We start from the raw sequence: 22999 nt of genomic DNA on the forward strand, positions 1-22999 counted from the left end.
CGAAGAGGAGGGAGGAGGAGATCGATCGGGCTAGGGCTCTGGAGAGGAGATCGATCGGGTCGGTAGCTTGGCACCACAGAGGAGGAAAAGGGGGCTAGGGCTTGGAAAATGAGGGTTACAAGACGATCGGGCACTGGTTTAGTGGGGAGGTAGCCTCTGACGATGCTTATAAGCATCGTCTTAGCTCCCGGCCTCCGATGACACTTATAAGCATCGTCTTAGGGGCTGCCTTACAACGCTTATAAGCGTCGTCCTTGGTCTGGCTCAGTTTGGACTTCAACAATGCTTTTAAGTGTCGTCTAATCCCTTTCCTCCTGTTACATTTGGCCTCCGATGACGCTAATAAAAGCATCGTCGTAGTTTCATATTGGCCTACGCTACTAAGAAGCGTCGGCAAATTTTGGCATAGAGCCAAAATTACTGACGCTTCTACCTAGCGTCGGCATGTAAATGTCGCTATAGCCTTCTTCTGTTGTAGTGTACAAACGAAATAGTAAGAGTTTTGACAATATCTGTTGTATGTTTACTTGGTACACCATTGATATGGTGAATCATGTTTAGTGCAATAATGGTATTCCATTGGTGCAGGGGAAAAAAAATAAAAAAGAAAAAGTATTCCTACAACATTCAGCTGCAACATTCAGCAATCACCCTCCTTATTCTAATCCAACACTCACAAAATTTTAGAAGAATATCATAGAATTAATGTTTGCGCTCCACCATCCTTAATTACATAATATATCATGGGAAAATGAGTAGGAGTAAGGGTTCATATCTATGGTCCAATTAGAGAGATGGAATATGTTTGTCCCTCCATCTGTAGTTTTGTTTTCAATTTATCACAATTTTCTTCAATCACCTAGAACATGTACCCACTGCAACAAGAGAAGCATAAACTCCGTCTGCCAACTCCATGAGGGCTTCATGCCGTCCTTGCTCGACTATCACACCGTTCTTTACCACAGCAATTATATCAGCTCCTTTAATTGTGGATAAACGATGAGCCACAACCATCGTCGACCTTCCAACCTTCACCCTATCCAATGCTTCCTGTACCACATGCTCAGATTCCATGTCTAAAGCGCTGGTTGCTTCGTCAAGCAGCAGAATTTTAGGATTCTTGATAACCGCTCTTGCAATTGCTATGCGCTGCTTTTGCCCACCGGACAGCTGCATCCCTCTCTCCCCGGCGTTGGTGTCATATCCTTGGGGCAATGCCGATATGAACCAATGGGCATTTGCTGTTTTAGCAGCTGCAATGATCTCTTCTTCTGATACCTCCCCTTGCTTTCCATAAGCTATGTTGGCATGGATTGTGTCGTTGAATAGCACTGGCTCTTGGCTTACTAAGCCTATCTGCTGTCTCAGCCAACTTACTTTGAACTTCTGGATTTCTACTCCATCTAACAAGATTTTGCCGGAATCAGGGTCATAGAATCTCTCCAACAGAGCAATGGCCGTCGATTTTCCACTTCCACTCTCTCCAACGAGTGCGACAATCTGTGCAATAAACTTTAAATTGTGAGCATTAGGAAAGGTGTCTAGGAACTATTGTGAGGACCGTGCGGGCGTATATCTAGTCCCACATCAGCTATGTAATCGGTAAAATTTGGATACTTATATAGGGCAAACAAACCCAAATAATATCTTCATTTAGGTCTTGAGTTGTAGTAAATAGTATCTGAGCAAACCCAACCAATTGCTTACGTGGACTAAAGAACACTATAGTACGAGCTCATTGGAGTTGATCATGGGCTTAAAATTAGATTTGAATGGATTTGGACCTTTAGCCTGGGGAGCTAGAACATCAAAGGTTAAAGGAAGAGAGTATGTGAGGATCTATATGGGGATGTGTTGTTTAGTCCAATATCAGTAGATCTTGGATTACTTATACATAACCAAAAAATCAACATAACACCTTTCAACTAGTTTTTTTAGGTAATATTCTGTGTTGTGACAAGAATAACAAAGAAACAAGGGGAAGTAGCAGCGGCAGCTTAATGCTTAAATTTGTGAGAGAACTTGGGAATATTTTCGGTTCAAAACTCACTCTTATATTGATGGATCATGATGATTTAGTTGATACGAAATTTTGATGATGTACCTTTCTCGAGGGGATCCTCAAGCAGAGGTCACTGAAGATTTGCACATCGGGACGGGTAGGATATTTGAAGCAAACATGCTGGAATTCAATGTCTCCCCTCACATTCGATAACACTCTGCCGTCATCAGTGCTCGAGTCAATCTTGGACGTCCGAGCAAGAATTGCAAAAATTGAAGCAGTTGATTCCTTTGCTTTGGCGGAATCTGGACCGAATGCACTTGTCTGTGAAATTCCGATAGCTGCGATGGTCAAAGCGAAGTAGACCTGCCAATTATAAAGAAGAATATGAAGCCAAATTTTGGTACAAATGGAATCAGCAACAACAATGACAAGAACAAAATTCCATGGCACTGACCATAAATACTTGAGTAAAACTTGCATGACCATCATGAATAAAAATGGCGCCCACATAAAAACATAGTGCATAGGTGCAATAGAGCACCAAATTTGAGAAGCCAAAACCGAAGCCACTTATGGCTCCTCGTCGGACTCCATGTTTCATGGGCACTCTGCATTTCTTTTCGTAAGTATCCAAAATCCTCTGCTCTGCACAAAACGATGCAACAGTTCGAATGCTCCTGACTGCATCGCTTGCTACCCGACTGGCATCTTCATACATAACCTGCAAAAATTTTAATTGCATTCTTCATGAGAACATATCCATATAAGAAAAAGAGAGTTCACAGGCATTGTTACGTACCTTGACATCTGCACTGGATGGCTCAAGTAACTTCGTCTGAACATACCCCTGCAAACCCACCAGAGGTCCCAATATAGAGACTATGAGTGCAAGTCTCCAGTTTGCAACCATGGCTATGACAAACCCCATGACAGCAGAAGATAAGTTCTGAACCATCACTGCCAAGGAATCTCCTACAAGCGCTCGTACGGTCGAAGCATCTGTTGATAGCCTTGCACCAATTGCCCCGCTGGGAAGATACAAGAATGCATGTTAGGAGGGATTACCAGGCTTGTGATGTTGTTGTATAGGCGAAATCCAATCTACCTGGAATTTGAAGGCTCGTCAAACCAGCTGATCTCTTGGTGCACCACTCTCTCAAATAACAAGGACCGTATACGTTTGATCAGATTTCCACCTGCCACCGCAAAGAAGTAGTGCTGTGCTGGTGCCATAATGAGAGAGAATACCCCCAGAAGCGCATACATCAGTGTCCAAAACCTGGCATCTTTTCGCTGTTCGTGTGGCGGTTCGAAGAATGTCTTGATGGAACGCGAAATGAGGAATCCAAACACTGGAAATATCACTCCATGTAACGCGGCAGCGGTGGATCCTAGCAGAAGAATTGGCAGCTCCGGTTTGTTCAGAGAGGCCAGTCGCCTGACAGGTACCCCTTTGCTCACTTCGCCATCATCATCCTGCTCTTCTAATTCCTTGTGTTCATCTTCTAAAGATGTTGAGGAATAAGGCACGATGCCTCCTCCATGGGAGGAACCTCGGCTAGTTGATCTCTGATGGGAAAACCTGGAACTCGCCGATCTGCTCAATGACCTTGCAATGTCACAACTCGAACATGATTTTCTCGACTCCACCGGAGGTTCTTCATCTTGTTTGTTAACCTCCTGCAGGCGTACAAGTTGCGAGTACGTCCCGTCAACGTCTTTGATCAACTCAGCATGCGAACCTGCTCAGCATAATTCAGACCACATAGATTTGGTAGTTAGTACTAGAGTTTCATGAATGTCTTTGGTACGTTCTTTTTATCTTCTCTACTGATTATGATAGCATGAGACAGCGAGAAGAAATATTACGACGAACCTATCACCTTGTTCTACAAGTTTTCCGTGATGCAGGACTGAGATCGCATCAGAATTCCTCACAGTGCTCAAACGATGAGCAACCACGATGGTGGTCCTTCCTGACATGATTCTGACCAATGCATCTTGAACCATCCTCTCGGATTCAGCATCCAACGCGCTCGTGGCTTCGTCCAAAAGTAGGATCTTGGGGTTCTTCAGAATTGCCCTCGCAATTGCAATCCTCTGCTTTTGTCCGCCAGAGAGTTGCGCTCCATGCTCGCCAACCAACGTATCAAGGCCCTGCCATTGCAACCATGTAACTGAGAAATAGAGTCGTAGGAGAAAATCAAATAGCTAGAAGAAAGTGATGTATTTACTTCCGGCATCATGTCAACGAACTTGGCAGCATTTGCAAGCTCAAGAGCTCTCTTAATATCTTCCAGTGTTGCTCCTTCCTTCCCATACGCAATGTTCTCCTTGATGGTGGCATCAAACAAGACGGGCTCTTGGCTAACTAGTCCCACCTTCTGCCTCATCCACCCAAGCCTTAAGCTCTTCAGGTCGACGCCATCTATCAGCACCTCACCAGCCTGTGGATCATAAAATCTCTCCACCAAACTAATCACAGTAGATTTCCCACTGCCACTCTCTCCAACTAGAGCCATGGTTCTGCCACTTGGTATACGCAACGAGAAGCCATCAAATATCAACTGATCGGGCCTTGCTGGGTAGCTGAAATAAATATCTTTAAGTTCGATGTCGCCCTTCATATCTTCCAACTCGATGCCGTTTGTGTCATAGGCATCAATGCCTGGTTTTCGATTGATAGTCTCGAACATTTTATATGCTGCTGCCTGCCCTGCTGCAAATTTATTCAAACAGGGGGATGTCTGGCCAAGGGACCTGGTTCAACAAAATTTCAGCCACAAGAATCAGGGTTTGAAATAAAGTTTTCGAACGATAAGAGCAAAAAGTGATTAATGAACTCTGACTTACATTCCACCGATCACAATGGCTTCTATGACATTCATGACAACTCCACCATTGTAGCTTTTCTCAATTATCAACTTGGAACCGTACCATACAGCTAAGCCATAACTGCAGAACAAAATGAATAACATGAAGCCAGTTCCTAAGCCAGTGACGGCCCCTTCGTGAACAGTAGCCCTGTATGCAACTTTTATGAACTTGTTGTACTTGTCAATGGCTCGCTTCTCACTTGTAAAGGATACAACCTAGAAAAAAATGCATACAAACAGGAATAAAACTAAGAAATCATGAAGCACTTGATATATAATAGAGGATGCAACACAAATTCATACGTACTGTTCTGATGGATCCAAGTGTTTGTTCGACCACAGCTCCAGCTTCAGCGTATGCCTTCCGTCCACGGCTCGACAATTTGGACAGTAACACATACATGGTTCCAAAAGCAATAACAATGGGAGGAAAACTAGACAACATGACCAGAGACAAAAGCCAGCCTCTTGTAAATGCTATAATAAAGCCACCAAAGAAGGTTGAAACGAGTTGCACAAAAGTTGCAGCCTAGGAATAACAACAAAAAATAATTATTAGATGCTTTTGAAATTACAACGGGTTCAACTTTCATATGATAAGACAGGAAATCATGGGGGAGCTTTTGCATGGACCAGGGGAGATCAAGAATTGCATGCTGTTAAAATTTTTACATGGTTATTTTTTAGAACAACATAAAACTTCTGGTTTATAGCTTATTTTTCTTCCTTCCATCCTTTTCCTTCTTGATGGAACGATTTAAAGCATGTCCAAAAAACTATATGTCAAAGAAGATGTGGATATGATATATATATTGAGATGCCATGGCACTTAACCCTCATGTTAAAAATAAAAATGAATCTTCTTTAATGTTATGAAGAAATTACATTATCAAAAAAAGTTATGCAGATATTAGCAGAACAATATTTCAGATGAGATAAAATTGAAATATGTTTGGATGTAATTAGGGTCTAGGGAACTCTCTGTGTATATTTTTTTGAATGGAAACTCTCCCTGCATCAATGATATGTGTCTCACTTTTGGACCAATGGCATCCTGAATAAGTGCAGTGTCCCCAGTTATCCTCTCAATTGCTTCCCCAGTTGTAGTTTCATTATCAAAGAATGCAATGTCCTGTCTCAGTAAAGCTTTGAGGTATAAGCCACGAATTCGAGTTGCTTGTCTCTCTCCAGTCACCATCCAGCATGAGACCTCTGGCATCGAGAAGTTACAATGTTTAGATTGTTACACAAAAACAAGCCTTCATTCATAAAAGATGCACAAAAACAAGGCTTTGGCCAACTATTTCATTTACCAGTTCAGTATATCAGTGCAATGAAAATACCACATATATCACTTGGCAAAAAAACTGTGCTGACAGATTACTTCGATTTCAGAGTCTGGCATCCTCAATGAGACCCGTTCCTGAACTATCCGAAGATGCTTTTAATTTGATATTTGCAAAAGACTAACCTATAGGTGCTATCATGATATACTACAGATTGTTTGATCTAAATGAATGAGCCTGAGAGACACATGAAGTATAACGATGCTTGAATTTTTTTTTCGAACAGAGTACTTCGATTACTTACGTAGAACAGAAGCAACACCTGATCCTGCAGCTAAATATAAAAATTTGACAACCACCTGAAACAAAATTGCAACCAAACTCAGATTAGTGAAGTCTTCCATCAATAGCACACAGCATGACTAATTATAAGTAAGGAAGACAAATCAGCCCAGTGCGTTCAGATTCCCTACATGCAAAACAGTACAGGAAATATATCATCGATTCTTTACCTTTTTTTTTTTTTTTTGAGATGCGGCTCTGTACTACAAAATTTAATAAAGAAATTTCCCTCGACAAAAAAACTTAATTAAAAATTTAAGCTCTTGATGGGTACTTAAAGAAACAGAACAGTCAGTAATCCCCGTTAGCCTGATTAAACAGGCGATGGGATCTCACGCTACATGGAAAACAGAATGAGGAGACTGAAAGATTGGTGCGAGGCACAGCTTGTTCACCCAAAACAAAGTTCCTCAGGCAATGATGTCACTGGTGTGGCCCGGGGAACTTTTTTGTGCGACAGAGAAACACATCTTAGACTTAGAAATGTTAATGGTGATGGGCTGTGAGGGAGGCACCAACCTTGGAGACCTCATGCACTATAGAGGCCTTACTACTGAAGCCGAAGGCATTAACGAGCTGACCAAAGACGTAGGACACGAGCGACATCGAGATCCCGTTAGCGACCGCTGCGACAGTACCGACGGCCATCAAAGCCACATCGCAAGTGTCCGCAAATGAAAACATCTTACAGAATGGCACTGTTTCGTCCCCCTTCTTCGTCCGACCACCATCTCCCTCCCTCAGAATTTCCTCTTGTTTCTTCATATCTTCTCCTATTGCGTCTGTCAAGTCTTTTTTTCCCTGTTTACTCTCTCTATTTTCTCTGCTGGAACACAAGCCTACCTACATGCTGTCATCCCACCGAGCTTCTGGATTGAACTTGGAAACCAAGAAACACGCTATAACTGGTAGGAATCGCTATGCATTAAGTTCCATAGAAGCGGCATGTCAAAGCAGTGCCCTTTTTGATGGACTTCTAAGTGGGATGTTCCCAGTTTTCACCAGTGCTTGGCGTCCGTCATCATCCTGATGTACTTGAAAATTTGGGCGGCCCAATGTGACTCCAAACAAACGGACAGTGAAGGAACTAACGTCAAACAAGGAAATTTCTTTGTTGTCGGTATTCTCTTCCTTCATTGTCCATCGTGTATTATATTACATAACATTTATTAGTCATCTGAGCCCCTCATTAGAGAAAGTGAAGAAGAAATTATTAGATAGATTTAAGTCTATTTCAGCTGCTGCGAAATAGGCTCCTTCCAGTGGTGATCGACATGACCGAGCCAGCCCTCTCCCATGAAGCTCTATTTGAGCTTCTTGCTAAAGAAATTCAATTTAAAAAACATGAAAACTTGCTTCCACGTATTTGTTGAGGGACTAAAAAGAAAAAAGAAAAATATTTGAAATAATTGGTTTTATTTTTTTGAAATTTAAATTATTTTATAAGTTTTTTTTTATGTAAAGGGAGGTAAAAAGGAGCTCTGACTTTTATTGAAGATAATCATATTTACAACAGAGATGTGAGACAAAGATGAGTTACATTGTCGAGAAAAGAAAAGAACATATGTTAGAAAAAGAAGCTAAATGGCTCCAAACCAAATTAGGACAGAAAATGTTGATCCTTGTAAGAAGAAGCAGTGAAGAAAAGGATCTCATCCAGACCTATAAGCAGGAGTATTCATTGTCTGAAAGTTCCAAACAATTTCACAAAAAAATTCAGGCCAACACTTTCCTGCTATACCATCCTCTTTTGAACATAAAGAGCTCTGTTTTGTTGATCTCAGAAAACTAAGCTGCTGTACCCCTTCCCACCTCCAAGGATTATAAGTTAAACACCAACACTTCTCGGCCATCATCTTCTCGTTGTTCTTCTCCTTCAGCAGGGTGCAATGGAAGCAGGGGCCGGTCCATGCTGTAGCACGCTGTGAATTGGAAGTTATGCTGTATCTTCTTTTTGATCAGTTTGATGTAGTGCCCATGCTGCGAATTGGAAGTTATGATCACATCAGTGGCTTTTAGCATTTCATTCACAAGAGGAAGTCATACCATTATGTCTTGAAGATCAGACCATTAGTCCTCTTCGTTTAAAGCTTATTTTCGTCTGTCTATTTTAGTCATGGAAAACTTTTGTGTGCCACCGGCCCTGCTTGGCATTCTGATGTATACCGAGGATTGGCAGCTGATGGCCAATTTAAGTCCTAGGATCCTCCATCAGAAATCTGGATATCGGGATATTTTGGGCATACTAGCTAGGATTATGGCAATGGATTTTGGGGAGAAGTTTAATAAAAAGGCTGCACCAATTGAAGTGCTTGTTTTCAATTCTCTCAAGACCAATCGAGCGTTTCTCACCGACACCGCTACTTTCAACCGTATTAGTATTCGCTTCCTCTCTGTTCTACTGATGAGGAAGAACTGTCACTGAATTATCCTGCATGCCCAGTATTCCACTCAGCAAAAAAAATCTGTTTAAATAGCTTCTCGATCCCAAAGATGGAGTCTTCAGAAGGCAAATGGAGTTGTCCCAGAAGAACACTGAAAATTTCATACAATCTATTTTTTCTGAGTCTGAAGAATCCTACCTGATCACTCTCAAGTTAATTTCATGTAATGAGCATCTATCAGGTTCGCAAATGTTTTTTTTTGAAAAGTTCACTAACCTAGTTGGGACTAGGGCTCAGCGACACTGGGACTAGAGCTCCTCTTCTGTGTCAACATTAACAACAAATGAAGCAGATGACAACAGTACTGGAGGCTTTGATGACTTGAGCTCTTTGGTTTTGTGCTAAAACTTCTTTTTTTCACAGTTTCAAAACTCTGTTTTGAAACTCATGATGAGGGTGTCCTCGGCACAAAATTAGATGGGAAAGATTACCGTGTCCCAATGAATCTAAATAATATTTTCTAACTAACTTTTTTTTTAGGTAAGATTCTAAATTATTGCAAATAGTATCAAAACAGATCCAACCTACAGTCAATATGTACTAAGGGACACTACAACATTGATCTAGAATAGATTTATAGTATTTATGATTTGATTTGAATGCATTTGAACCTTTAGCCTGATGAAGATACTAAGACTTAAATGAAAAGAATATGTGAGGATCTGTGTTGGCGTTTGTTTAGCCCCATATTGACTATACAGTAAATAGATCTTAAATACTTATTAAATAACTTTTGGATATTACATTCTGCTAGGTTAGACTTCATTCCTCTTTTAGGATAATATCTATGATCCTTTTTTATTGAGATTTCATATATTAAAAAATTAAAAATATAGCTGATTGGATGATGTATTATATGGCTAACTGCACTGAATCTATATTACAAAATCTCCGACAAATATCTAGTTCAATTGTTAAATATTTTATTTTTTTGATTTCCGCAGATATATCTATACTCAAATATTTTAATTTATCTGATTTACTAAACAAACATGCATAATATCCACCATCCTTGATTCTTTCCTCAATCTAACATTTTATTTGGAATTAAAACCCACCATAGATCTCATTATAAGTTGATTGTAGCTGATTGATCGGTGGTAATGAGAGATGCATACATCTCTAATTACAAGAAGTAAAAGGTTATATTGTTTGTTTAATTGTAAGCGATGTGGAGATTGCAATTGTAACTGCCAAAAAGGGCAAAGATGCATCATTGAGACTCACGGCAAGATCAATAAGGTCATAAAATGTGAAATCTACATTTTTGTTACTTAGCATTGTAATCATAAGTGAGAGAACAACCCCTTCTAATCTAACACCGAAAATGAGAAAATAACCTCTCCAAATCTAGCACATAGAAAGTCTCTAGTTCTGTTGCCGCTAAAATCTGGCCTGATTATTAGAACTGTTGGGGGAATAAGATTTTTCCCCCCAAGTGACACAAATGCCCCCAAGAAGCCGCACAATCGCCGACCCTGAACACCCGAAGTCGGCGTCCGACCTCGGAACGTCCGACCTCGGAACGTCCGACCTCAAGACATCCGACCTAGGAAAATCCTGACGCTCAAGGTCTACCCTTGTCGGCCACCTACTACGGCCGTACTCCTCCGAGGTCCAACTGAGGACCATACCCTGCCACTGCTTCAGCATTTATTGCGCATGGCCGCTGTAACCCTCCGGTTCACTCTACAATTAATGCGGATCTCCGGCTTACTCCACAATTAATGCGGATGTCCGGCTTACTCCACCATTAATGCGGATCTCCGGCTTACTCTACAATTAATGTGGATCTTCGGCTTACTCCACCATTAATGCGCATGGCTCCTGACATCTACGGATCCTCGGCTCTCCACGGCAAGTTAGCCCAGCAGAGTCTGGTCAACCATGATAAGTCTCTGATCTCGGCCATACCTCCGACACCAATGCAATGATTCGCCTGGTAGCGTACTGGTTCGGGTCGTACGACGCCCTCACCGCCGACATCAGTACAATGATTCGCCTGACCGTGCGCCGACCTGAGCCACATGCCGAGCCGTACTATGGCCTCGCCCTGTTACATCACAGGTAAACCGACCCCCACCTATAAAAGGGAGCCTTGGCTTCTCAGGAGGGGGTTGGAAAATTCCGCGCCTTACAAGCTCTGTTCATCTCCTCCTTACACTATCTGCCCCCTCCCTGACTTGAGCGTCGGAGGGCCGGCGCCGGAAAACCCGGCCACCGGTTTGTCTGCAGGCACCCAGACGGAGGACGCCGCCCGCTGACGGATCGCTGCCCCACCGTGAGGACCCCCAGCTCCCTCTCTCCGGCCACCCCAGACGAAGGACGCCGCCCGCCGACTGGTCGCCGCCCCGCCGTGGTGACCCGCAGCTCCCTCTCCCTCGACCGAAGATTGTCCCCGGGTCCAATTTCCAGCAACAGTTGGCGCTAGAGGAAGGGCCCGAGTAGCAGTCATGAAGTTGAGAAGTAAGGGAGCCTCCAACGTCTCCCGGCGTCCCCCGCAAAGTCCTGGACGCTCTGTCCAGAATTCTCCAACTCCGGCTGACCCAGTTCCTCAGGTCCAGTCGGAACAGTTCAACGCCTTAGTACAGCAAGTCCAGGCCCTGGCCGCCGCCGTTCAGGGCCTGCGACGCGAGGAAGCTTTACCAACGCTTCCCCCGCGGGCTCAGGTCCCGCCGGAATTTCTTCCCAACGGCCCGGTCCTCCCGGCCAGAATCTACATGGCTCCTCCAGAGCCAATAACGAAGAACGGACTTCCCCCCAGAGAGAGCTACCGGGGGAGGATCTCAACAGAAGACTCCAGCCTTCTGAGGCTGAGTCAGCCCCGGACCGCCGTGAGCCGGCGCAAACCGCGGCGACAATCCCGCGGGTGGGGGAGCTCGACAGAAAGGTTGAGCACTTGGAGCGCCAAATTGCAGCGCTCCACAGTAAGAAGGCGAGGCAGGAGGGAGACTTTGAGTTCACTACCAAGTCCCCCTTCTCCTGCCGGATCGAGGATGAGCCGGTTCCCGCAAGGTTCAAAATGCCTCAGGTGGAGCCCTACAGCGGAATCACCGACCCTCTCGACCACTTGGAGAGCTATCGGGCCCTCATGGCCCTACAAGGGTCCTCGGAGGCCATACTTTGCAAGGCCTTCTCAGCAACCCTCCGAGGGACCGCTCGGCTTTGGTTTTCTGGACTGAAGCCGAACACGGTGTCCTCTTTTGAGCAACTCGGCAGGCAGTTCGCCACCAACTTTGCTGCCAGCCGGCGCCAGCGACGGATGTCAGACTCCCTCCTCGACATCAAACAGAAAGAGGGGGAGTCCCTCAAGGAATACCTAGACCGCTTCACCGCCGCCACATGGGAGGTTCGCGAGCTAGACCAGTCGATAGCCATGTCGGCTCTGAAGACTGGGGTTCGCTCCTACCGATTCCTCTTCTCCATCGAGAAGAGCTTCCCGGCCGACTTCACCAAAATGTTGGCCCGGGCCCGAAAGTATGCCAAGGCCGAGGAGGCAGTTGCCTCTAGGCGAGGAGCAATCGAGCCCGCCTCTAAGAAGCAGAAGAAGCGCCGCGAGGAGCGCGGCCAACAGAGGAGCCGATCCCCTCGCCATGAGAAGAATCTCCCCAGACTGAGGAGCCCGCCCCGTCAGCAGGGGCGACCTCAGCAGAGGACCCCTCCTCGACCGAGGCGACAATTCAGCCAACGGGCCCTTCATTGCCCATAGAAACCCTCGATGCGAGGGACACCCTCTGGAAGAAGCAAGTAGAGCCCGGTGAGCTTCTTGTTCAAGTTCCACTAAAAGAAAATTTTTCCGAGCTAACCGTGCAGGTCGGCTCCGGCCTCGGCGCCCGCGAGAGGGATCGCCTCGTCAGCTTCCTGCGGGACAATGCTGACGTCTTCGCCTGGTCGCCTGCGGACGTGCGGGAATTGACCCTGAGGTCATGGTTCACCGACTCCAGGTGAGGCCAACCAGCAGGCCTGTAAAGCAGAAGAAAAGGGGCCCCGCCCCGGAACGGCAACGTGCTGCGGCCGAGGAGGTGGACAAACTCCTCGAAGCCGGCTTCATCCGGGAGGTCTCCTACCCGGACTGGCTCGCCAACGTAGTCCTCGTAAAGAAGACCAACGAAAAATGGCGTATGTGCGTGGACTACACCGACCTGAACAAGGCCTGCCCGAAAGACAGCTTTCTCCTTCCAAGCATCGACCAGCTCGTCGACTCTACTTCAGGGCACCAACTGCTAACTTTTATGGACGCCTTTTCAGGGTACAATCAAATCCGAATGGCGCCAGAAGACGAGGAAAAGACGGCCTTCATCACCGACAAGGGCACCTACTGCTACAAGGTGATGCTCTTTGGCCTGAAAAATGCTGGGGCCACCTATCAGAGACTGGTCAGCCAAATTTTCAAAGACCAGATCGGCCGAAATATGGAAGTCTACGTGGACGACATGCTGGTGAAAAGCCGAGCGGCAGAACACCACATAGCCAATCTCGACGAGACATTCGCCAAGCTCAGAAGATACAAAATGAAGCTCAACCCGGCGAAATGTGCGTTCGGGGTCACCTCGGGCAAGTTCCTAGGTTTCATAGTGACCCAGCGCGGAATTGAAGCCAACCCGGAGAAAATCCGGGCACTGCAAGAGATGTCGCCTCCGAAGACAGTTAAGGAGGTGCAGCGGCTCGCAGGGCGAGTTGCCGCCTTGGGAAAGTTCGTCTCTCGGTCAGCCGAGCGCTGCCTCCCTTTCTTCAAAAGCCTCAAACGGCCGAAAGACTTCCGGTGGTCAGAAGAATGCCAGCGAGCCTTTGAAGAGCTCCGGAGCCTTCTGGCCTCTCCCCCGCTGCTCACCAAGCCCCAGAAGGGCGAGGTTCTTTATCTATACCTGGCCGTCTCCCCGGCCGCAGTGAGCTCAGTCCTCGTCCGGGAAGAGGACAAGCTCCAAAAGCCGGTCTATTACACCAGCCGGGTTCTCAGGGATGCTGAGACCCGATATTCTAAACTTGAGAAGACCATCTTCGCTCTCATCATCTCGGCTCGGAGACTCAGGCCTTACTTCCAAGCCCACACAATAGCTATATTGACCGACCAGCCTATGAAGCAAATATTGCAAAGGTCGGAACGTGCGGGGAGGATCGCCAAATGGGCGGTTGAGCTCGGGAAATTTGACCTCGAGTATCGACCCAGGCCGGCTATCAAGGCCCAAATACTCGCCGACTTCATCGTGGAGTGTACCCTGCCGGACGACCCCGAGTTGCCACCCGTATCCGCGGAGGAAGCCCCGAGGCAGCCATGGGTCCTGCACTCAGACGGGTCTTCAACCTCGGGGGGTAGTGGAGCCGGACTCATCCTCACCAGTCCAGACGGAGTGGTGGCCGAGCAAGCCTTGCGCCTCGAGTTCCCGGCTTCGAACAACGAGGCCGAGTATGAGGCCCTCATCGCCGGGCTCAAGCTAGCGAAAGAACTGAAAGTGGAAGACCTGACGGCCTTCAGCGACTCCCAGCTGGTAGTAAACCAGATCCAAGGAGACTTTGAAGCTAAAGAGCCATCCATGCAAAAGTATCTCCAAAAGGTGCGGGAACTTACGTCTGCCCTGAATTCTTTCAATATTCAGTACATTCCCAGGGCGGAAAACTTCAGGGCAGACCAGCTGTCCAAATTGGCAACCTCCCGCATGAGCGAGCTTTCCAAGGGAACAACGCTCGAGTATCTCCAGATCCCCAGCACGGAGGAACCCGAGCCCACCATGTGCATCGACTCCGAGCCAAGCTGGATCGATGGGCTCGTCCGCTACCTCCAAGACGGGACCGTACCTCATGACGAGACGGAGGCTCGCCGAATCAAGCGCCAAGCCCCCCGGTATGTCCTGTACGAGAATAGACTTTATCGTCGATCATTCACTTCTCCCCTTCTCAGATGCCTCCGCCCCTCCGAGGCGGACTATGCCCTCCGAGAGGTCCATGAAGGGATCTGCGGAAATCACATGGGGAGTCGGGCACTGGCCCACAAGATCCTGCGGCAAGGATATTACTGGCCCACACTCCAGAAGGATGCGACGGATTTCGTCCGGAAATGCGATCGGTGCCAGCGAAACGCCAATATCCAGCGCCGACCTTCGGCCCTGCTGACTTCTATCATCGCCCCCTGGCCGTTTGCCCAATGGGGGATCGACATCCTGGGGCCCTTTCCCCAAGCCTCCGGACAAAGGAAGTTCCTGGTCGTCTCCATCGACTACTTCACCAAATGGGTCGAGGCCGAACCCGTCGCCCGGATCACCGAGCAAAAGATGCGGGACTTCGTGTGGAAGTCCATAATCTGCAGATTCGGACTCCCCCGTATCCTTATATCTGACAATGGTCGACAATTTGACAATGTTCATTTCAGGAAATTTTGCTCTGAGCTCGGCATTGATCACCGTTTCACCTCGGTCGCTCACCCCCAGACAAATGGGGAAACTGAGGTAACTAATCGCACTATTTTGCAGGGACTCAAGGCTAGGCTTGATCGGTCCAAAGGACAGTGGGTCGAGGACTTGTACAATGTCCTTTGGGCGTACCGGACCACGTTCCGACTGCCCACAGGAGAGACCCCCTTCAACCTAGCATACGGCACTGAGGCCGTCATCCCGTTGGAGATCGGCCTGCCTTCTCCAAGGGTGGAGCATTATGACCCCGACACCAATTCCTCCCAGCTCAGGAGCAACTTGGACCTCGTCGAAGAGACACGAGAGGTCGCCCGGGTCCGCATGGCAAGATACCAACAGCGAACGGCCCAATACTACAACTCCAGAGTCAAGCCCAAGCTCTTCAAAGTAGGGGACCTCGTCCTCAGGAGAGCCGAGACTTCTCAACCGACCGAGCAAGAAAAGCTCGCCCCGAATTGAGAAGGGCCGTATCAAATCGCCCGGGTACAACGACCAGGGGCATACAAATTGAAGTCCCTGGAGGGGACCCTGATCCCGCGAAGCTGGAACTCCGAGAATCTACGAATGTACTACCAGTAAAACTCCTAGGGGTTCAAGACAATCAGGACAATGGGCTCAGTTCCTTTTCTGCAAGTAATTCTCTTATCTTGATGACTGTAATTCTCTTCTAATGTTGGGCTGTCTGTGATCCTCAGATTCCCCGGCCAAAATCGGGATGCCTCGAAGACTCGACCGTAGAGTCCCAAACTCCCTCGACTTCGAGAAGTATCGCAGGACGATGAAACATCGGCTTGACGCAAGGATCCCTCGACTAAGGTCGGGATGCCCGAGGGTCGACCGTAGAGAACCAGACTCCCTCGACCTCGGGAAGAAGCCGTGAGGGGTGGAAAGGGTGGTTCCACCCGGGGCGCCACAAAGTGGACCCCCGGAGCGGTCGACGATCCCCGATCCCCGAAGCGGACAATACTTTCCCTCGACTAAGGTCGGGATGCCCCGAGGGTCGACCGTAGAGAACCAGACTCCCTCGACCTCGGGAAGAAGCCGTGAGGGGTGGAAAGGGTGGTTCCACCCGGGGCGCCACAAAGTGGACCCCCGGAGCGGTCGACGATCTCCGATCCCCGAAGCGGACAATACTTTCCCTCGACTAAGGTCGGGATGCCCCGAGGGTCGACCGTAGAGAACCAGACTCCCTCGACCTCGGGAAGAAGCCGTGAGGGGTGGAAAGGGTGGTTCCACCCGGGGCGCCACAAAGTGGACCCTCGGGAGCGGTCGACGATCCCCGATCCCCGAAGCGGACAATACTTTCCCTCGACTAAGGTCGGGATGCCCCGAGGGTCGACCGTAGAGAACCAGACTCCCTCGACCTCGGGAAGAAGCCGTGAGGGGTGGAAAGGGTGGTTCCACTTGGGGCGCCACAAAGTGGACCCCCGGGAGTGGTCGACGATCCCCGATCCCCGAAGTGGACAATACTTTCCCTCGACTAAGGTCGGGATGCCCCGAGGGTCGACCGTAGAGAACCAGACTCCCTCGACCTCGGGAAGAAGCCGTGAGGGGTGGAAAGGGTGGTTCCACCCGGGGCGCCACAAAGTGGACCCCCGGGAGCGGTCGACGATCCCCGATCCCCGAAGCGGACAATACTTTTCCTCGACTAAGGTCGGGATGCCCCGAGTGTCGACCGAAGAGAACCAGACTCCCTCGACCTCGGGAAGCGTCGCAGGTCGGTAGAGCGTGCCCAGACCCACCGACCTGACGAACGATCCCTCGACTAAGGTCGGGATGCCCCGAGGGTCGACCGCTGAGTTCCAAACTTCCTCGACCTCGGGACGAAGCCGTGAGGGGTGGAAAGGGTGGTTCCACCCGGGGCGCCACAAAGTGGACCCCCGGGAGCGGTCGACGATCCCCGATCCCCGAAGCGGACAATACTTTCTGAAGCAGAGCTCTGCCATTGAACTAGCGCGCACCCTACTTCGGTAGAGCGCCCACAGGCCCGCCGACCTGACACAAGACTCCTCAACTAAGGTTGGGGCGCCCCGGGGTCCGACCAGAGGGTCCCAAGCTCCCTCGACCTCGAAAAGAACTGTAGATCAATAAAGCCTCCCCAGATCCTCTCAACTTCGGTGGGTGTCGTCGGGTCCGTGAGAAGCCCGAGCCCCCTCACAAGTCAAAATGACTCCGGAGGACGACGAGGAAGGGAAGCAACCTACTCCGCCATGTGAAACACAACTCCAAGAATGCAAGAGGTACATCCAACTCGATGCCCTCGTTGTCAAATTTTATCTACATACCGCTAATCATCTAACGTTGGAGTCCTATCTCGCCCCAAAGTCGGGCTACTCCAATGGGTCGGCTTAAGACCGATCTTCTAACTACATTATGCATGCTCTGTTCGACAAGTCTCCACTCGTCAAGTCTCAACTTGAACAAAGTCTTCGTAAGTTAGGGCCCAACTCGGCCCCCATACATAGACTCCGATGTCTAGCTGAGAAAGCGGTCCCGGCCGCAAGTGCACCAGCCGAACACAGATACTAAGGCGATCTTCAGAGATTCCAGCCTTACTCACTGAAATCTCGGCAGAGTCCGAGAGCAATAACTATGAAAACCTTCGGCGATAATTCGACTATTAGTCCGCGCTCCCTACAAAGGACCCTCATCATGAGTCCGCCGCACAAAGCGATCTTGGCGATCCAAGAGACGCCACCCCCGTTACACCCGCTCCGAGAAACGTAAAGACACGAGCTCCACCATAAGTTCGCTGAATAAAGCAACCTCGAAACGCCCAAGGGCGCGGGTCTCGCCATAAACACTCCGAGAAACACGAGGGCGCGGACGAGATTCGCCCCCCAACTTTAATGATAGACTTTACTTCCCACGTCCGAGCCCGCAAGCCGCTCGAACTCGGAAGTCGGGGGGTAGTGTTGGGGGAATAAGATTTTTCCCCCCAAGTGACACAAATGCCCCCAAGAAGCCGCACAATCGCCGACCCTGAACAGCCGAAGTCGGCGTCCGACCTCGGAACGTCCGACCTTGGAACGTCCGACCTCAAGACATCCGACCTAGAAAAATTCTGACGCTCAAGGTCTACCCTTGTCGGCCACCTACTACGGCCGTACTCCTCCGAGGTCCAACTGAGGACCATACCCTGCCACTGCTTCAGCATTTATTGCGCATGGCCGCTGTAACCCTCCGGTTCACTCTACAATTAATGCGGATCTCCGGCTTACTCCATAATTAATGCGGATCTCCGGCTTACTCCACCATTAATGCCGATCTCCGGCTTACTCTATAATTAATGTGGATCTCCGGCTTACTCCACCATTAATGCGCATGGCTCCTGACATCTACGGATCCTCGGCTCTCTACGGCAAGTTAGCCCAGCAGAGTCTGGTCAACCATGATAAGTCTCTGATCTCGGCCATACCTCCGACACCAATGCAATGATTCGCCTGGTAGCGTACTGGTTCGGGTCGTACGACGCCCTCACCGCCGACATCAGTACAATGATTCGCCTGACCGTGCGCCGACCTGAGCCACATGCCGAGCCGTACTATGGCCTCGCCCTGTTACATCACAGGTAAACCGACCCCCACCTATAAAAGGGAGCCTTGGCTTCTCCGGAGGGGGTTGGGAAATTCCGCGCCTTACAAGCTCTGTTCATCTCCTCCTTACACTATCTGCCCCCTCCCTGACTTGAGCGTCGGAGGGCCGGCGCCGGAAAACCCGGCCACCGATTTGTCTGCAGGCACCCAGACGGAGGACGCCACCCGCTGACGAATCGCTGCCCCGCCGTGAGGACCCTCAGCTCCCTCTCTCCGGCCACCCCAGATGAAGGACGCCGCCCGCCGACTGGTCGCCGCCCCGCCGTGGTGACCCGCAGCTCCCTCTCCCTCGACCGAAGATTGCCCCTGGGTCCAATTTCCAGCAACAAGAACCAAAATAACGAGATTGATGAAGCTTCGGATAAGATCAGTAAGGTCGGCTTGGGCATGTTGCCAATTTCCAAGCTTGAGGAAGAAAGGCCAAACGAGGATTGCCGTACTCGGAAGAGGAGTCCGACCCAAACATGACCGAAAATAAGGAAGAAGTTTACTTGCCGAAGTGTGTTCGGCGAGGATCCTCCGATGCCCAAACTATATAGAGATCTTAGAAAATAGAGGAGATCTAAGAGAGATATTTGAGAGAGTGATAAACAAGGCCACAGACTAGAGTACCTTGAGATCCTCGAGCAGTCCTATTTATAGATGGACTAGAGTACCTTGAGATCTTAGACTAGAGGAGATCTAACATTTTATTTGGAATTAAAACCCACCATAGATCTCATTATAAGTTGATTGTAGCTGATTGATCGGTGGTAATGAGAGATGCATACATCTCTAATTACAAGAAGTAAAAGGTTATATTGTTTGTTTAATTGTAAGCGATGTGGAGATTGCAATTGTAACTGCCAAAAAGGGCAAGGATGCATCATTGAGACTCATGGCAAGATCAATAAGGTGATAAAATGTAGCATCTACATTTTTGTTACTTAGCATTGTAATCATAAGTGAGAGAACAACCCCTTCTAATCTAACACCGAAAATGAGAAAATAACCTCTCTCCAAATCTAGCACATAGAAAGTCTCTAGTTCTGTTGCCGCTAAAATCTGGCATGATTATTAGAACCAAAATAACGAGATTGATGAAGCTTCGGATAAGATCAGTAAGGTCGGCTTGGGCATGTTGCCGATTTCCAAGCTTGAGGAAGAAAGGCTAAACGAGGATTGCCGTACTCGGAAGAGGAGTCCGACCCAAACATGACCGAAAATAAGGAAGAAGTTTACTTGCCGAAGTGTGTTCGGCGAGGATCCTCCGATGCCCAAACTATATAGAGATCTTAGAAAATAGAGGAGATCTAAGAGAGATATTTGAGAGAGTGATAAACGAGGCCACAGACTAGAGTACCTTGAGATCCTCGAGCAGTCCTATTTATAGATGGAGCTCGGTGGAATCCATTGAGAGTTCGTTGGAGCTCACTGGAGGAGAATCTCAACTGCTTAACTTCCAATCTTAACGACTAAGACTGTGGAGTAGTAAGCCAAGCTGCAACAGTCTTCTGTTGGGCAATTCTTAACTATTTGTGGAGTGGTAGGCCAGGTGGTGAGTTAGGGCCTAAATCGGCCTGATTCAGGTGGTATAGTGGCTACATGGTGGATGTATATTGGTTGGCTCTGATTTAAACATAACAAGTTCAAATCCAAGGAATGCGGACTTTTTCAGAAAAAAATTCAGAAACTAAAACAGAGACCTTCAATTACATTGTTTTATTTATTTATAGTTTTTTTGCTACAACAATTACATCATCTGTTTGTGAATGAAAACAGAACCTTCCTGACCATTTCTATTAATCCAGGAGGATTATTAAATTCATTGTGAACCACTCTAGTTATTTCAGGTAGATATGGATAAGGTCAGGAAGCAAGATCTATGTAGCCAAATTTTGTATCCGAATTTTCAAAGACCATAACTTCCTCTCTGATTAAGGTGCTCTTTGTTTTTTGAAAAAAATGGATAGCTTTTCGAGGTTTACGATGCAGCATCTATCCTTAAAAGAGTTTGATGCATGCAACATTCAGATATATATACAATAAAATTTGGGCCTCCAAACAAACTTATCGAAGTAAAAGTTTTTTTAAAAAAATAGATTTTGATTGAGCAAATCTCTTGGTTGAAGACAAAGATGTTTAGAAATTAAGATCTAGCTTAAAGAGAATTTGATATTTTTGCTAATCTGGCTATTTTAGTAAAGCTGTAACTTTTTTCGGCTACAAGAGAAATTTGGTTTGAATTTTCTAAGGTCCATTCATAAAAGATTTGAATTTTTTAAAGAGGACTACACTAGTATAAATAGAAACATTATTATCAATTTTCTAATAGAATTTTCTAAAGGCCATATGCGGCCTTTCGCACCCTTTTACCTAAGACTTCAGAATGAGCTCATAGGCTCAAGCAAAGAAAAATGGACCAGTCCCAAACAAATGGAAGTGATTTTTTTTCCATTTTTTAAGGGAAACTATGAAGAAAAAATAGAGAGGAAAACCTCTAAATAGGATAGCCTAGCCCATATCCTCTATGTCATGCCCCAAACTCGCCACTTAGATATGGAACATGACTGCAAACCTATCCAAGTGCATTATTTAGATTTTCTGGTCCTGTATAAATACCTAAAATCTATCCAATACATAGTCGATGTTGGATTAAAAATATACCTACATGGGTCCTCACATACTTATCTTATATAAGCTTTGGCATCCTTATCGAACTCAGTTCTAGACATGTGGGTCCATCCAAAATTTACGACTTTTAGCCTATGAGGATATCAGAGCTTAAAGAGAAATATATGTAAGGATTCATGCATTCACGTGTTTAGTCTCACATCGATTATGCACCGAGTAGATCTTGGATATTTTTATAGAATCAAACGACCTAAATTATACCTATTGATTAACCCTAGGGGTGGCAATCAGGTCGGGTCGGGTCATAAACGGGTCGGGTCACATGCAAGTCGGGTCAGAAAATCATAAACCTGAACCCGATCTGTTTATTAAACAGGTCAGAAACTACAACCTGAACCTGACCTGTTTAATAAACAGGTAACCCGACCCGACCTGTTTAACCTGTTTAATAAACAGGTAATATATTCCAATCCGACCCGACCAGTCAAAACAACTAGATGAAAAACAAAAAAGAACCAAAAACAAGTGCTAAATAATTCACGAACCCAATTTTCTGTCACCTGTCGAAGACTCGAAGCCAGTCTATCCATCATCCAAGCATCCGATTGCACGGGATAAGAGCAAAATCTTGAGGGGAAAAAAAAAGCCGAAAGCAATCTAGAAGGATTGCCAATTAATTCAATAAACCAGCTTTCCGATACTCAAGCCCCAGTTCTCAAAAATCCAGTCATCCACACACAATAGATCATCAGAAATTCAGAGAAAAAATAGATAACCACGGAGATGAGAGATGAGATGAGGAATCGTGCAAGATGACCTTAGATTAGTTGCAGTAGAGCTCGAGGCCCATGCCGTCGTGGATCTCGTAATCGCGGAGGGTGATGTGGTCCTTTGGAATGCAAAAGATAAAACCCTGAGAAAATAAACGATAAGGAAGATTTTTGCCCTAGATGATCCATCTCCTTCCCCAAGGTGGAAAAAAGGCCCTAAGGAAGACAAGAAACGTACAAACGGAAAGAGGAAAGGAAGAGCGAGACGAGAAGGAGGTAATGGAGCGCTCACATGGCGGTTGCCGAAAAGAATCTTGACGGAAGTACTTGTGCGGGGCGGAAGTGGCGGTGCCCTCGTCGCCCCTCTCTTCCGATTACCCTGCGGAGATGCTTCTGCGAGGAGGAGGAGCCGAGGAGGCCTGCGCTGCGTTGCCCTCAAACCTCCGCAGTGATTGAAACGGGAACGAGGGAGGCGGAAGTAGTCGGCACGAGAGAGGAGAGGGCGGAGGCGGAGCCGCGGAGGTCCGGAGGAGAGGGGAAGAGGGACAGGCAAAGAACTCGGGCGGCACAAAGCTAACCCTAAGCCTAAGGTCCCTAACTGGCTAACCCTAAGGAGAATCAAGAAATAAGAATGGAGATTGGAGAACAGACGGTGGATTTCAG

The 22999-nt window shown here is 47.4% G+C and overlaps 1 protein-coding gene across 1 annotated transcript; it reads right to left on the reverse strand.

The window, feature by feature from the left end:
• Positions 1 to 689: 689 nt before the first annotated feature.
• LOC103707665 (ABC transporter B family member 9-like) lies at positions 690 to 7488 on the reverse strand. The gene is made up of 12 exons (XM_039127654.1): positions 7029 to 7488; positions 6472 to 6526; positions 5918 to 6093; positions 5189 to 5410; positions 4859 to 5097; positions 4240 to 4765; positions 3889 to 4162; positions 3111 to 3747; positions 2805 to 3033; positions 2460 to 2726; positions 2105 to 2368; positions 690 to 1500 (listed from the first exon to the last, which is right to left on the reverse strand). The coding sequence occupies exons 1-12, from the start codon at positions 7272 to 7274 to the stop codon at positions 856 to 858; spliced, it is 3780 nt and encodes a 1259-aa protein (XP_038983582.1). The 5' UTR covers positions 7275 to 7488; the 3' UTR covers positions 690 to 855.
• Between the last annotated feature and the right edge of the window lie 15511 nt (positions 7489 to 22999).

This window comes from Phoenix dactylifera, chromosome 6 (genome assembly GCF_009389715.1).
Source record: "Phoenix dactylifera cultivar Barhee BC4 chromosome 6, palm_55x_up_171113_PBpolish2nd_filt_p, whole genome shotgun sequence".
In the NCBI taxonomy this organism is placed as follows: domain Eukaryota; kingdom Viridiplantae; phylum Streptophyta; class Magnoliopsida; order Arecales; family Arecaceae; genus Phoenix; species Phoenix dactylifera.